General features: G+C 38.6%; 1 protein-coding gene across 7 annotated transcripts in view; it reads right to left on the reverse strand.

Annotated features, from left to right (window-relative positions):
* ZNG1A (Zn regulated GTPase metalloprotein activator 1A) overlaps positions 1–16,929 on the reverse strand; it is a 29,038-nt gene extending 12,109 nt beyond the window's left edge. For 2 of the 7 annotated variants that reach the window (XR_008730215.1, XM_055698952.1), the window contains exons 1-9: positions 16,537–16,812; positions 15,305–15,391; positions 14,341–14,437; positions 13,046–13,137; positions 9,827–9,886; positions 8,759–8,796; positions 5,428–5,474; positions 4,535–4,621; positions 3,669–3,713 (exon numbers count right to left, since the gene is read on the reverse strand). Coding sequence is in view for 6 of the 7 variants with exons in the window: in XM_055698952.1 (XP_055554927.1) it covers positions 3,669–3,713; positions 4,535–4,621; positions 5,428–5,474; positions 8,759–8,796; positions 9,827–9,886; positions 13,046–13,137; positions 14,341–14,437; positions 15,305–15,391; positions 16,537–16,648 (665 nt within the window). In the remaining variant the exon portion in view is untranslated. The other 5 variants (XM_055698948.1, XM_055698953.1, XM_055698949.1 and 2 more) reach the window with 5 other exon arrangements.
* Positions 16,930–17,179: the final 250 nt, after the last annotated feature.

Genomic DNA, 17,179 nt, shown 5'->3' on the forward strand with positions numbered 1-17,179 from the left:
TTATACTGACACACTGTTAGAAAACAAAACTGAAATACGCAATAAGGCAAGTGCTACTATGAAGAATTTCAGCTCTAACATCTGAAACAGGCAAATTAAAAACATAATATGGAACAGAAAGCCCTGATAATATTTACTTGTAAGAACAGCTACCTATAAACTTGTCTAGGAAACCTTTTTTATAAAAGCAATATAGACTATAGGTTTCACTAATAACAACAACTGATAGCTTTCTAATTATTAATAGCAATTATTAATATGTGGGTAAATACAAAGAACATACGAGACACCAAAAAACCCCAACAAACAGGAAGACAGACCTCTGCACTGTAGCCAGTATTATTAAACTTTTACACCCAACAGCAGCTTTACAAAGCAGTTTCTAATATGGAAGGTATTGATGTAAAACATCAATAATAATAAATTATATTTATATATATAAACATAATATAAATTTATATAAAAATATAGAATAAAAAACATAAATAATCCCCTCTAGAGTTCATTACCACATCAGTGCTGTTATTTTTCAGAACACTGCTGAGAACAAACCATATAGAAACACTCAAGAAAGTGCTATATTGGTCCCTTTTAAATGTGGGCTTTTGAAGGACAAAATTCCCTAATTAAAGGAGGTATGTTCTCAATTAACATGTTAATAAATTAATTTTGTGCCTATTTCTCTTTTGGAATGTTTGATCATGGGAAAGACAGTATGTGTTGCTCTCTAACGAGTATTTATTATAACACAAGAGTTGTCATTAAGGACTGGACCTAAGGTCCACTTAATCTTAATATCCAAAATCTAATGCTGGCTGGCATCAGACACCAGACAATGACACAGATGTGGATAATACACTTCACATATTGGATATCTTCCAATGGACATGAACAATTAGAACAATTGGATGTTCTAATGGACATGAACAGATGCTGATTTAAGACACAAAACATTAAGTTTAATATCCTCTTCAAATCTGCTAGCCATGCTGGATACCATGATAACCTTTACAGAAACCTTAGGGCTTTGTTTTTCCATCTTACAAAAATCTTGGCCTCAAACTTGAATTCATTTCCTAGGGCAATCAGACACACATATGCAATTTATGAGCAATTTACCTTTATCAATAATGTCTGCCTCTTTTCCCTCTTCAAAGCATTTCATCCACCATTTCTGTACTCTGCCTTGCAAGTAAAAAAACAAGGAACTCCTGACCTGCTTTCTCAGGAGCACTGTTTGTTCTCAGCAAAATCATGTCGCCACTTCTTTGATTTCGGCTGGAGCAATCTGTTATAAATCTTTTTCTTGTGTTTTCCTAAGCCCTGATCATCCTTCATGATTTCCTTCCCTATTCTGTGGCACAAGTGAAGTTCATATATATATATATATACACACATATATATATGCACATACACACGCATATATATAACATAAATCCCAGAATAGTAAAAATTTGTTTTCAAGAGTTTACTAAACAGGAAGAAAGGGAAACGCTACAATTGTATCTCTGCAACTCCATCCGTCTGCATTATTTGTTGTTCTTTTGGCATTCAATCACTCATGCTGCACTTCAAGTACATACACTACATGAAGAAACATCACACTTCAAAGATGTCATGAAAACTGTAAACAGAGGCCTCAAAAATAAGATAGCCAAATTTGGATATTGTAACATTAGCTATGAGCAAATACCCAAGATATAACATCAGAATAAAATCCTGATTAAATTTTACCTGGAATCATCAAAGCGTTCTCACCTCCATTTACAGATGGAGAAAAATTTATCCAAAAATACAAGTAAATTTATCCTAATACAACCCAACTTTAAGAAATACTAACTTAATAATATTGAATTTAAAAAAAAGGACAAATCAACAAAAGCCTAAATTTTGCAGCAGAATCTAGAGTGACTATTTACATATTAAAACTGAATGCACCAAAAAGCTGGTAAACATTAAAAACCTGATTATAATTGCTCACAAGTTTACCCATACCTGGTCTTTCAAATGTAAGTTCCTAAATTACAATAACTCCATTGAAGAAAAAAACTTTTTATGTAAGAGACACATGCTGACCTAAAAGGAATGATTTACTGAGGATCACCAGAAAAAACAATAAATTAATGAATGTATGAATATGAAACACCTCTCAGTAACAGAATTTATGATCTCCTCCAGAATACTGTTTATTCTTGTTCTAATCATTCTTCAGCAGAATTTGCAACTTGACAAGCAAGGAGCATGAAGTTGTCAAAGCTACTTAAACATTTCACCTTGCTCCCTGAACAAAGTAATGAAAACAGCATGAGAACAATCCTTATAAACATAACAGGATAGCCACTAAAGAGAATGCCTTTCATAGTACAACTGCTTAACAGCAGAGCTTAAAACTTCAGCGATCAGACTGCAGACAGAATTTCAAGTAAGCTAAAGCCAATAGAAATCTTAACAAGTTAACATTTCTGGAAATGTAAACTGAGCTGATCTTTAGATAGAAGTCAGACAAGCACCTATCCTCAAAACCCTGGGTTACCAAACGAAAATATGTATTCTACAGCCACTTGCTGGTCTTATCTGATGAGCAAAAAACAGCAAATACTCTTCTCTATGCTTTCCAACTATATTTGAGAATAACTTTAAAAAGTCAAGTATACTTTGTTAAGATTACATCTACTATTTTCCCTTCAGAAGTTACTTAAACCAGGAATCTGTATTATAGGAACATTTATCACAATATTGCCAAATAATTGATGTAATAGTACACACACTGTTCCTAGTCGTCTGAAAGACGCTGCTCTCCTAATGTCCCTGGGAATACTACATCCGTTTAATCCCTTTTAAAAGAAGAAATGCAAATCAAATTTCAACGAAAAATGGTAAAAACAACGTAAAAAAGCAAACAAAAAAAATTACTGTTCCTTCTCATAAACTTCCTTGCACTCCTTTCAAAGTAATGTTGTAGTAACAGCTTATTTGCATCAGCCATTGTAGAGTAAGAAAAATCTTTAAGCTGACTCAACAGAAAGAAAACATAGTGCACGCAACTCATTAGTTACTCATTAGATCTGGTTAATAGGTTATGAAAAACTGTGAATTCCTACCTAAAATACTCCCTTAAAAATCTGGTACACTTTTTGAATATGCTGAAGCCAATTAAGCTGCACCTGTATTAGCATTTTTCAGGAACCTTCCAAGTGCTATTACTCCCTAAATGGTGACATAACTATTTATAATAATTTTAATAATTAAAAGCCACATTTGTATTAAGCTTAGAACAAGATGCAGGTTTTTGGGGGAAAAAAAAAGGAAAGAATGCCAAAGCTTTTGTAAAATCTACTTCTCATGTAAATAAATATTTACAGGTATATTGCAAAGTCCAATAAAACCCATTAGCGATAAGCTCTGTAAACTACATCTTAATGGTGATTTTTTTAAAAAAATTATACACTAGTGTAGGATGTGAACAGTAACAGAAAAAAACCAAGAAAAATACATTTTACTCCTCTAAAAAAATGCCTTTACTTAGATGCTCATGCATGAAATAAATATTTGCATTAACTATTCCTCATTCAATAGTTTTCCTTTAAGCAACCTGATCTACTAGCATACTTAAAATCTGTTACAAAAGAAGCAGGATCTAGTACCTAGTAATAGTGGCCATTTAATACCTTGATCTTTGTGTCTCTAGAATTTTAACAAGTCCATTTATTGACCTAAAATAAAATAGAAAAATAGAAGTTAGATGAAAAAGCAAATGTAATATATTGCCTGAACAAGTTAACAGTATGAAAGCAGTATGAGAAATAGCACTACAACAATAACCCCAATTCTGTTATCAACTTCTCAAACAAATCAACACACATCCCAACAGACTTCAGTTTTGTGACTTTTTCATCTCCTAAGTAAGGGCTGGGGAACTTTACAGGTTCCAACAAGATACTCCCAGTGAGAAGTGCGTTTTTCTATCCACAACCCTTCGTGATACACTTCTGGGTCTAAGTGTTTTTACTTTTAGAATTCAAACCACTAATAAAGCTGTAAAATACTTCAAAAATTTCATGTTTCATTTTGATTATCATGGTATCAACAGAAAAAGATGGGGCATGTCTTTAATCGCTGACTTGAATCAGACAATTGGCTCTGCACCCATGACAATTTTTTGGGACCTCTTCCATATATCTTTGCATTTACTAGTGAACTCTGGCAGATTATTGTATTTTTTTGCCGGATGCTAATTCTGAAAAATGGGAACATCTGCCCAGAAATCTACGAGCATGGACACTTAAGACAAAGGCCTGTCCTTACTAAGTAACATCAAATCTTACACCTAGATAGGCAAACTGCTAAGAATGTGTAAGCACATAAAAGCATTGAAATGCCTTTAGAAAGAGCCAGTGTCTTCTCCCTTCTGAGCTAACGATTTGTGTCAATGTAATCATGAGATCTAATTTCTGTATTAACAAGAAGAAAGTAACTACATTTAAATAAATATATTTGAACCAATACAGTGTTAGTTATGCCAAACATTTCATACCTGACAGATGTTCTGACTTTATTCAATTCTTCCCCTGAAACCAAATCTGTTTTATTGATGATTATAAGATCAGCCAATGCAACCTGCCTATGCATTAAGGACCAAAAAAAAAAAAAAGACAACATGAACAAACAAATACCTTTTCTGTAAGGCCAAAACACTACCTCTTCCACAGCACCAAAACAATAGTATAAGCATTGTTAGTAAAGAAAGGCAAGCATTAATGGAACCAGAATACCACAAGTATGTCTATATGTCTAAAGTACTACCAGCTTCTCCTTGAGGTTCTCTTCTGTGCCACAAGAGAAGCCTACCAAACTATAGTACTGCTAGGTTTTGAGTTTGGTTTGTTTTTTTTAAAAAAAGTCACTTAATGCAAAGTGCTTGGTGATTTATGAACTTCACAAGCCCCTACTTCTCCTGCACGCAGTCTTCAAAGTCATACTTGAAGTCTTTTTGCTTTATGAAGACTACCATTGTTACAATTACCCTATATCATTATGGATCCACATCTAGCAAAAAATATTCCTCTACCTCCAGTTCTACTTCAAGCAGCTGATCGATCCTAGCATGAAATTCTTTCTACCTCTTAACACTGATGGTTCCCCTTCACTTAGGTAAAATCCCATCCGACTTAAAATATGTATTAGAAGAGTCAGATCTTGGCAGAAAGGCCAAACAGAGCATGAAGTCACTTTTCTATTTTCTAACTCATTACATCAATCTACCTTGGTCTAAAAGCAAAGCAGAAAAAAGGCTCATAAAAGAAAAAGAAGTCATTTCTAATGACCTTCTATACAGCGCAGTTTCCAAATATATATATATTTATATATTTATTTTATTTTTTATGTATATATATATATTAAAAATAATAATAATTTATACATCCATACCGAGATGCTTCATTGACAAGGCCTTCTGGTTTTTCTTGTGTCAAGTGCTAGACAAAAATTAAAACAATTGGATTACCATATTCAAATGACAGACAGATTCATTTGCAATTAAAGGAAGTCAAACCCAATTCAGGTGAAGTATGTTTTTCACCAAGGTATTGTGAAAGATGGCATCTAAAATTTTTCTGCAAAATTACGGTGAAAAAGTAAATTTATACATTCACCATTACAGAAGCTTATAATTTTTATAAAAGCTCTTCCCTTTTAATGAATTTCATTATTAGAATGCTAAAGAGTTAGAAAACTTTTATATTTTAATCACTTTTCAGATTTACAAAGAAGTAAAAAAGTGACCATGATATAAAGTAATCATAGAAAAACATAACTGAAAAAATGAAAGTACAGTAATTTTACTAAGAAGTGTGATTTCAGCTGTTAAAGACAGATTAGGCTTGCAGTACAAGATTCATACATGTAATTGCATATTGCTTTTCTCTGAAAGATTTGACCAATTCTACTTCTACAGTAAAAACTGTAAAAATTGCTAACTTCTTCTGGGTTTGTACAAATAAACCATTACTCCTTGGCAAGTCTGCCCAACATCAGTGTTTGTGGCCTCTTCAGGCTTCAGTGGGAAGAAGAGTCAGTCAACACTGACAAAAGCAGAAGCTTCTGGTCACGCTGCAAGAGTTGAGTCATCTGCAACTTTGCGCTCCACCTGCCTGCCCAAGCTAACGTCCTCACAGAAAAACTAGTGAAAGAGAAAAAAATGCCTGCATCTGAAGCAGCAGCGTGGAGTTTAGCAACATAAAGTCTTACTTATGACTTTAGTCAGACAAAGTAACTGAGGCAGCAAAGGTTCAGTTACAAGTTATTTTCTGCCCATTCTCCTATGGAGGCAGCAATCACCAGGACAGAAGCATCACAGACACCTGGAGGAAGTAAACCTTTAAAATGATGCTGTAATACTAGTAAGAGCTCACCACTTATGCTTTACATCTCTGGGAAGATCAGAGAGTCCTGTGCATTCCTTCTAAATGCTCTAAATGTACCAGGAATATTATTTTAAAATTTGATTTTAAAGACACAGGAATACTAAACGGGAAATTAGTAAATTAAAAAACCCTAGAAAACTATTTTTTCTTCAAGTAGAATTACCAGGCTTCTAACATTATTTGACCTGAAAAACAAAAATATATTGCATAATGTCAGTCTGTCCCCTTAAAAAAAAGAAAAGGGGGGGCGGGGGGGAAGAGGAAAACCCAAAATTATTTCCTGATTGTGCACAACCTAAGCGGGGTAAAACAACATGATGACTTGGAGGGAACCTCTTCATTGACCCTTCCTTTGTAAACCTGTGTGTATTGATTCTATTGAATTAAATGTTGTCAGATTTGTTGCCCTGAAAAGAACAATGTCAGTAGTCCATCTGCCAAGTCCTGAAAATAGCGAACTGTCACTTCAAGCTAACCAACTATTTGCCCTTGATTAACAAAAAAAATGAGTATTTCGCATTGCTGGGTGACAAATCCGTTAGAGTTACAACTCATGATATCAACTACCACTTCAGTTTCAATTTGCCTGACTGGTCACAGAGTACTGTTTTTCAGCTTGTGATGGGTTGGTTCTTTGAAGAAGAACTGCTGTCTATTACCTCAATGTCATTACCTGTATGGCTTTCAAAATTCTTTGAATCACAAGCAGCTGTTGAGGTCAAGCTTTGCAACCAGAGGAATTGCACAAGTTAGCAAGTCCTCTATATAAAGCAAAAATAGTTTAGTTGCACATAAATGAGGAAGATTGACGTTTCTATTATTCTAAGTGGGTGTCAGTGTTGTACAGGCTTACTGATTAAATAATGTAAGAGTTTTCAGTAAGCTGTCATAACAGATAGAAAAGCTGAATGTTTCAAAATGTTTTTGTGTTGTTTCTGACATACTACATGAAAGTTTAAATATTAAAAATATATTTTTTAAACAACAATGTAGTGCTGCTGTGTGCAACACTACTGGATTAAATCCAATAAATCAGTGCTGCATGAAGCAACAGATAAACAGAAAAATATTTTTGCAAATAATAAAACGCATCTGAATTAGTATGAGGGCACTCAGCTGAAAAGGGGGCTGACTTAAGACATGCTGTGGTTCCTTGTAATAGCTGTGCTGATTTAAAGTCAGCTCCTGCTTAAGAGGGCAAATGGGCTCTCAGTCCCTTCCCCTGGTTCTCCTACCAACTCCTCTGGAAAACGCCTTGCAAAACACGATGGCCTAACTCTCCAAACTGGCTTGCTATGAGAATGGATCAGTTCTGTCCTGGAGCAACACAAACTGATGGGAGGACAGGACTGTCCCCTTCCAGTAAATCAGCTATTAGTACAGCTCAACTGAAATGAGAAACCCAAACAGTCCAAAATCTTATAAAGAAGCAGTCACTTCCTTATTTTTTAACCACTATTCCCCAGTTCTCTCAGCTTTTTGCAGCCATTGTAAAATACAGAGCTATTAAAAACACTTCCATAGCATGATGGGATATTCATACCATCCCTTCTTAAGATCACTTTTATTTTGAATCCTGCAAAATCAGTATCTAACCAAAGTAGTCACTTCCTAAATTACTAAATTGCAAATAATTATACTTATGACTAGCTATTACAAAAAAAGTTCAACTATTTGGTTCAGTTGCAATTTCTGCTGTTACCAAAACTCATTGTTCTATAGGTCTGTTATTACATTACGCTTCATATAGATTATCATGCTCTTAATATACCTGCTCTTTTTGTCTGCTTCCATATTATGAAGTAATCTCTTAATCTGAAATGCTGCTTGGCTCTCTCATCATTCCTCACCACACCTGCCATCACATTAGCACCCTTCCCAATTTGAGCCCTAACTCACTTGTTATCACACTGCTATCAGAGGTCTGTTTTTACTCCTCCCAAGTAACATGGACCAATGACACTCTGCAAGACAAATTTCTCCACTGTTTTTACAGTAATCTAAATGGATCTGGAATCTAAATCTATCTGGAATACAGCCAAGATTCCTGAGCGAAATGATAGAGTCTATTTCAAAACTAGGAGTCAAGTATCTAGCAACCTGACAACTCAGCAGACATACAGCTGTGTTGGTAAGAATCTCAACTGCTACGGACATCAGTACTTCCCTGTTCCCGTTCAAAATACAGTATTCATGTACCACAGCAACTGAAATACATCCTCATCTGCTGTAAGAATTAAAGCTATTATAAAAATGTAATTAATCCACATGAACATTATTGCAACAGCTGTTCTAATGCTGCAGTTTTAAACCAAGTAACAAATCCAGTAACCTACCTGCAAGCCATGCTTTGCATCAACAACAGATACAATACCTAGAAGATAATAAAATAGTATAGAAATCTGCTGAAAGCAACAATTTAACAACTTGTTACTTTTATACTTGTACAGAAGTTTACAATATCATCACATTTACAACTGATTATAATACTTCAAATGTGTCTGAATGTTAGGCTTATCACCTAATTATTTTGTTACCCCTATCCATGGTAAAAAAATGTCTACCAAACCCGATGAGAGAAATTCTCACAAGGTAGATGCCTCTCCTCCTTCTTCCAGTACAGCAAATGGCAGAGGTATGCTTTTACAGGTTACTGAAACAAATTAGGGGGGCTGAGGTATGCAGTTATTCTGATTGCAAGTGACCAGGAATCTGCAAATCTCTGCCAGAAACTTATGAAGCTATTTCCTATTCAACGGAATGTATCCTTGTTAAGATGAGTATTTCATAGACTGACCAAAGTATTAGGACTTTATTAAAAAAAAAAAATAATCAACATTCAACGTGCTCTTTAACTACATACACATAGTGATGTTTTGTATCACAGTAAATGCCGATTTTTCTTGGAACACAGCAAATACTAGAGCTAACATGAGTACAGTAGGCAAAGAAGGCAAAAAAACAAAAAACAAAAGGCAGAGGAGTCCAGACGTTGACAAATTATGAGTTCAGGAATAATGACACCATTTAAGAAACACTACAGGGGAGGCGACACGACGGACACACGACGACCTGTACTATTACTCCTAAATAATCTTTTGTAACATCTAATTAATGAGGTTTTTCTCCCCCTTACACCACAATCAAGATCTCTCCATATCTGATCCCTTAGCAAAGCATTACACAACTTTTGTTGGATTCAGCAAACTGAAACAGCTCACCAAATATATCAACAAGCATCAGAATAAGCACATGGATCTCCCATCAGCAAATGTGGGGATGTGAAAACCAAGATCATGCATTTCAAACATCTTTTGAAACCTTGCCTTAAATGATAACAATATGTTACACTAAATCCAGATACAGAATGCCAACACATTAGAAAACAAGCTTGCACTTCTTACCATCAAGATAGATGTCACTTCCCAGCTCAGAATCAACCCAGAACATGGAGGCCACAGCTCCTAAGGAGTGCAGTACCTTTAGTTGCAAAACTGATAGTTTCCAGTAATTATCTAGTAAATTATTTCCAGTAGATTATTCCCAGTAAACTATCAATATTCAGACATTTCATAGAAGTCTATTTTTAGTGCTGTACTTGAAACTCCTCTCTTCCAAACTCAGAAAGCATCACAGATGTCAAATACCCAACCACATAGTTGACTTAACAACAGCTATCAAAGCATTATACTTGTGTGCACGTCCACAGCTATAACTACAAAAAGCTTTAAAATCCTCACAATTCCAGATGCATGTTAAGATGTCTAAATTACCTTTACTCAGTAATATCAACTATCTGTCATTAGTATAGTCCAAGGCTCCCTCATTTCTAAAAAATTCTGTACTCTTTACAGCCACTGTTTCCAGGTCAGGACACAGAGATTAAAAAAGAAGCAGATAAAAGAAGGAGATAAAATAGTTAAAGAAAAATGGAATTGGGACATTTGAGAGAAAGCAGGTCCCTAGGAGGGACCTTTTCTTCACTGGCTTCTATAAACTCTCATATGCAGTTTCTTACATCATAAAGCAAGAGAATGAAGAAAGTCAAAAGTAACTGGATCTAGAAGAGAATGTTTCCCTTAATTATCTCAGGTGTGGTACAGGAAAGCTTCTGGGTTTAGATAATTTTAAGATATATTGAGTTAAGAAGTATCTAAAGCAGCTTCAATTTGTAGATACAGTACTGGAAAGAAAGTTTACAAGGGTAAACCATGCCTGATCAATCTGGGAAGGCCATACCCAGCTTCTTGTGGAAAAAAAATTATTGTATTTGTGGACATGTGGAGAGCACTGTATACTGTTTACATCACCTCTAGTATTTTTTCTCCAACACTGGCTACAAAGATATTCTAGCAACCAAGCTCGGACATTACCAGTCTGAATGAAAAGACAACTTGGTAAAACTGGTTGCACAGTCAAGCTCTAAAGGGTGCAGTTAATGGGTCATACCCTGTCTGGAAGCCAGCAGTATGTACAGGACTACAGTGGTTTACTCTGGGACCTGTCGTGTTCAATGTCTCCACCAGGAAACCAGGAGGGGATGGAAGACATGACTGTCAAGTTTGCAGAGAACATCAGAAAGGAACAGTTAATATATCTAAGGGCAGAGCTATCTTTCAGAGGGATCTGGACAGATGAGGAATGGCCAAGCAGAACCTAATGAAATTCAGCAGGGAAGAATGCTGAGTAATACACTTAAGAACAAAGAGCCTCTGGCAATGACACTGGCTGGGGAGCAGGTCTACAGAGATGGCCCTGGGGGTCTGGTAGGCAGCAAGCTGAGGGAGGTTATTTTCCTCTATTTAGCACCTTCAAGCCCACACCTGGCTAGCACTTCCAGCATGGGGATCCTCCATACGGGAAAGACATCAGCACAGGACAACAAGACAGTTGAGTCTGAAGCACAGGCCCTATAATGAGAAATGTGGGAGAACTGCATTTGTTCAGCTTGGAGAAGGGACAGTTTCTGTGGAACCTAACAACAGCCTCTCTGCTACCTACAGGTGAGTCACTGAGAAGATGGAGCCAGGCTGTGGCAGAAGGATGGGAGACAACTATAGTATGATGAAGTAAGAAAGGTTCAGACCACATGTATCAGAAAAATTACTTATCACCATGAAAAGGTAAGCACAGAACAGGTTACCTGGACAGGTGTGTCATGTTTATCCTAAGAGGATGGAGATATATAACTGGATATCCCAAAGACCCTGGTCCTATGTTATAGCTGACCCTGCTTTGGGCAGGAGTTTGGACTAAAGACCTCTTAACATCCCTTCCAAACTGAATTATTCTATGTTTATATGATTCTAGTATTTTTTAAATGCTAGGTCTCCTTATCCACTGAATTTCCATCCAGATTAGGTGCTTCTGAAATAATGAAACATGTAGTACTCTCTCTTCTTTGTGTAGTCATTTGTATTTCCTCAGGATGTAAAATGGGACATACTAAACTGATGAGTCGAGCAAAAAAAAAATCAGCAAGTATTTGGACAACTGAGACCACATTCTATCAGGGACTTGGAATCTGTGACCTGACACCTGTGTACTACACATAGCCTAGGAGCATGCTACTACCATCTTCTGCTAGAACAGCCCTGTAAAACAGATTCTAGCAACTGCAGGATGTGCTGTATAAAAAAAATAAATCAGTAACTAAACTCACTTTTAACCCCTAAAACTGTCCACCTGAAGTGACAAGATGCAGTCCTCCAAACATCACTCTGTATCAAAACCAAATACTACCAAAAAAAAAAAAAAAATGTCAGTTGTTACATCCTACATGAGTAAGCACTGTGAACAAGGACCACAACATCTAATGGTTTTCTGGTATCTATTGATTTTTTTTCCAAAAAGCTTAATAGTTTTCCAATTTGACTCACACAGAATTTGTGTGTAACAGAGGCCAAATCAATGTCCTATGAAAACTTAGCTTTGAGCTGGAAACCATCAGTCTCCTAAATGGGAAACTACTAAAGCTTCTGGTAAGAATTTCCTTTACTTTCAATCAACAACACATTTTTCATTGACATGGTTCAAAGAAAAATGTTTTAGATAGCTATTACCAAAATGAGCTCAAGTTTAAACATCTTTTTATAAAAAATATCACTGAAGAGCACAGAAGGATTTTGTGAGATCTATCACTGTTCCGTGCTTACCAGAAGAATGTATTAGTCTTTCTCACAGTATATTTCATGACCTCAGAAAATATAAGGTCTACCACAACCCATGTAACAATACACCAGATGCTAATAATTTATACTTTGGAAGGAGCCAAGTAGAACCGCAAAAGCCTACTGAAAACTCCTAATTTCAGATTATGCTTCTCTTCTCCAAGCCAAGCGTCTTCTCTTGACAGGAATGTATTTTAACTGGATTTCTGTTAAGCTTTAGAATCCATCTAGAGCAAGTTCAAAAAAGAAAAATACCCAATCAAACCATCCCACCCACAACCCTGCTTCTGCACCTTACCCAATTCAGTTTTAGTCTATAGAGTGATCAAAGCAGGTGCATGACAACTCACCACTTTATATTATGGTTTGCACCATGAACTGACTGGTGAGCAAATAAGCACTTCATAAAAACAGAGTAATTAACATGGTTATGAAAAGCATGATGTGAACTACCTGGATCTGCCAAACCAGTTGTTTCTAACAATATGTAGTCAAATTTTCCTCTCTTCTGCATCAGGTTCTCAATAGCCTTCACACCATTGTCCCTGTAAGAAGAAACAAACCTGAGAACAGGGAAAACTAGCTAAAATATGCATTTTCTGACGCAGAACACAATATCATTACCATCAAAGCCCAAGTCTGGACTCACAGTCTACAAAGAAAATTCAGTCATCAAGCTGCTCCTCTAATATTAAGCAAATTGTAGTCTTCTGTTTCATTTTAGTCTGAAAATAGTATTCACCTACTCCTGACAGGGATGGTAAAGGTGATTTAAATTAAGATTTGTTTTCTAACAATAAAAACCCTGTAAAGGACAGTAGGGCTGTGTAAATATGTAACTATTTAGTTTGGCAGTTCAGATTACAAAAAGAAAGGAGGAGTGTGGAGGGGTGTGGGAGAACTGGACTGTGTTCTCCTGCCTTTCCACCTCACCTACAGCAAAATTACAAGTCATTTACTGAAAAGTGAGCTGATGAAGTCGGACTGAAGCAGAAATGTATGACATATTATAAGAAACCAATGTATACAAAACATAGCAGCTACGTCAGCATTCCTTACATCCCAGTTCAACATAATGCAACAGGGTCTTATGTTTTCCACTTACTATCCAAATTTAAGGCATAGGACCTGTTCTTCCAAATTTTCAGGACAAACAAGCCATCATCTTCACTACAAAACTAGCACAAATAATCCACCATTCAAACAAACAGAATAAAAACATGTCAAAGAACAAAATACATTCCTGCTTTTTAATGCAATCATCAGCTTACAATTTTGAATACTGTGTTTCACTGCGTCACCAAAAGGTTGTTCCTCCACCCTTTCTGAGGTATACAATATTCAATATCAACCAACATATAGAAAAAGAAACACAGACTAAGTATTTAATGTGGAAATTAGGAAACCTGAGTCCTAGTTCCAGCCTCCCTGAAACTTTAGCTCTCTCTATAAAAGCATGTAATACTAACAGAAGGAGGAGAGCTACCTACCCTACAATACCCTGATGGTGTATAAATTGGTATTTAGATTATTTTTATGAAAGGCACCAAGTCCAATTCCTGCAAAGCAGCAAAAGGAAATAAACTTCTACTTCCAAAATTTCAATTCTTGTTTTATCTGACAAAAAAAAAAAAAGTCTCAATCAATAATACTACCATTCAGTTTTAGGAATCAAACCCTGGATGTCATCTGTCCTCTATTTCCCCAAAACCCACTGTAAGAACCTATTCAGTAGTCTCCTTCCTTACTTTACTGAACAGCACAGGCAGCCATTTCTGAGCTCCAGCCATTCTTCATAGAGTTCTCCCCCTTGACTGATTGCCAGGGATTTCTCCAAGGCACTTCCTGGAAATATAAGTAGTACTGTAATTTTAATCTATGAATTCGTACGACAATGCCTGCAAAAGAGATATGAAAATTCAAGTTGGTCTCAGAAGAAAAAAAAATATCCAGGAGTAAAAATGTTTCTGACGTTCTTCAGAAATTAGTATTTTCGATTTTATGAGAAATTTAAAAGCCGAAGTCAAGTTGGTCCAACAAAGACCAAAAACCAGACAACAGAAGTACTGCATAAGTGCCACTACTTTTCTAAAGGAAAGGGAAGGCAGCCTCTACCTCTATATCAAATAAAGGCTCTGTCTATACATTTTATTTCAGGCTCCATGACCAGAAAAACGGTCATCTTTGCTGATGAAAATAAGCAAAATACCACCACCACCACAGTGCAAACTATAAACAACACTGACTATGGTACAGATACGACGTTATAGCCATAAAGTTAAAAATCCTGAGAAAGAAAGCAAAGAGTTCAAAGAACTACAGACACCAAGCAGACATCTCCCCACTTTCTCAGTCTAGGATAATTTGTGATCTGTAAGTGGCTGAGAGGAAAGGAAAGAAAAGAAAAGATTATCTACCAACACATTATTTTAATTTCCACTTGCTTGAAACTGAGTAGGACAACTGGAGGTACAGCACTTCCAACAGGGCGATACGTTCATTGACTCTGAGGGACCGAATTTATGTACAAAACAGATTAATGCATAGCATTATTTTATGAACACCAGCCAAAAGACTTTCTGCCCCTCTGAAGACTGAGGTACATCCATGATTTCAGTAATTGATTTAAAACTACTATGTTTTTGATTTCCAGCAATTTTATATATTTGTCATTGTACAGCTAAAAAAAAAAGTTTATGCGGGTTTACATACCTTCTCCAAACTCATTCAGAATAACTGCTATTCTTTTATCATGCTGTTCTGTCAGTATGTAATTTAAAAGAGTTGTTTTCCCAGCTCCTAGAACACAGACGACATTTCTATTAAATAAAAAGCTTGAATTTTCAAATAAAAAGGAAATACTGTCGCACACATGCATGCTTTGAACAAATCTGATCTCTTTTGAAATACAAGTTTTCATTCCTGTATCCTGGTGTTCTACTGTAACACCGTAAAAATTAATTTGTAGAGACACTTGACCCCAAGGAACTATCAGCACTTTAAGTCTCAGCTTTACAAGACCCTAGTTTTCCATCCACTAAGTGTCGGTGCTTGATAAACTTTCAAGTCCCCTACTAGCTGGGCAGTCTTTTCCTAGAAAACGCATTTTTTTTTCTCTTAATAAAAGGCGCACTTATTCTTCTCCCTCCCACTGTTTTTTCTGACCAGCCCTTTTGTCATCAATAATCACTGATGTACTATTAACTGCCATTAGACAAGGCACTGTTAAGCAAGGCATTTGAAAAACCTCTAATACCACATTACTAACATGCACAAAATCACAGCCAAGTGAAGTCGGTACGCAACCTTCCTTCCCTGCCTTCAGGGTTTTCTGAGAGTACAATGCACTACAACTGCTACAACTTGGCAATGCAAAACGTAACCTCCTCTTCACCATACCTAACTATACCTGAAGCTCCCAATAACTGCGCAGGTTTAAGAGAGGAAGCTAAGAGCTAAGCCTCACATTCTTAAGATTGCAACTCAGTCTGCACTTAATCGAGACAAATACATTGCACTATTCTGACGTGAAAAGGCAAAAAGTGTTTTGTCAAACGTGACTGGAACAAACCGGACCCTGTGAACAGGCTGATAAAACCAGCAACAGGAGCTTGTGCAGCTGTTCAAAGCTGGTCTGCAAACCTAACCGGAACCGTCCTTACCAGGCGCGGCGTGAGGTCCCTGCGCGGAGAACGCGGTGCAGCGCTGAACGAGCGGCGCTCCCGCCCGCCCTGCCGCCAGGGCCTCGCGCAGCCACCCGGCTGCGGGCACGGCGGCTGCCGCCCGCCCTGCCGGGGCACCTCCCCGCCCGCCCTGCCGCCCAGGGCTGCCCCGCTGCCCAGCTCTCACTCGGGGGCCTCCCGACGCCCACGAACCGAAGCCCGCAGGCCCGCCGCACAGCACCGGCAGCCGCCGGCGGGGAAGCGGGGCGGGCCGCTCCTCACCCAAGTATCCCGTGATGATCGTCACGGGGATCTTCTCGCTGGGGCCGGACTCGGTCTCCTCCGCGCTGCCGGCGTCTATCGGGACCAGGTCGGGGCAGTCTTCGTCCTCCATGAGGGAGCGGGCCCCTGCCGCTCCGCGCAGCCTAGCCAGCCCCGGCTGGGGAGGAGGGAGAGGCGCAGGGCGGGCTATACGGCGATGCCACCCGGGGCAAGGCGCCGCTCGCCCCTCAGCCGCGTTCCCCCCGCCACAGCCACCGTCCCCTTCCCACAGCCCCGCCGCGACCCGCCACTCACCTGCGCCCACCCGACGCCGCCTGGCGCCACGCAGCCCACGTCACGGACCGGCGTCGCCCCCTCGGCGCGTGCGCCCCGGCCCTCAGGGCGGCCTCGGGCCGCGCGCTGCCGCGCAGGCGCAGCAGGAGGAAAGGAGGGGCGGGGCGGGGCGGGAGGGCGGGGCGGGGCGGGAGGGCGGGGCGGGGCGGGAGGGCGGGGCGGGGCGGGAGGGCGGGGCGGGGCGGGAGGGCGGGGCGGGGCGGGAGGGCGGGGCGGGGCGGGAGGGCGGGGCGGGGCGGGAGGGCGGGGCGGGGCGGGAGGGCGGGGCGGGCTGGGCGCTGAGTCGGTTAGCGGCCGGCGGCGGGGCAGG

Source organism: Falco cherrug, chromosome Z, assembly GCF_023634085.1.
Source record: "Falco cherrug isolate bFalChe1 chromosome Z, bFalChe1.pri, whole genome shotgun sequence".
Classification (NCBI taxonomy): domain Eukaryota; kingdom Metazoa; phylum Chordata; class Aves; order Falconiformes; family Falconidae; genus Falco; species Falco cherrug.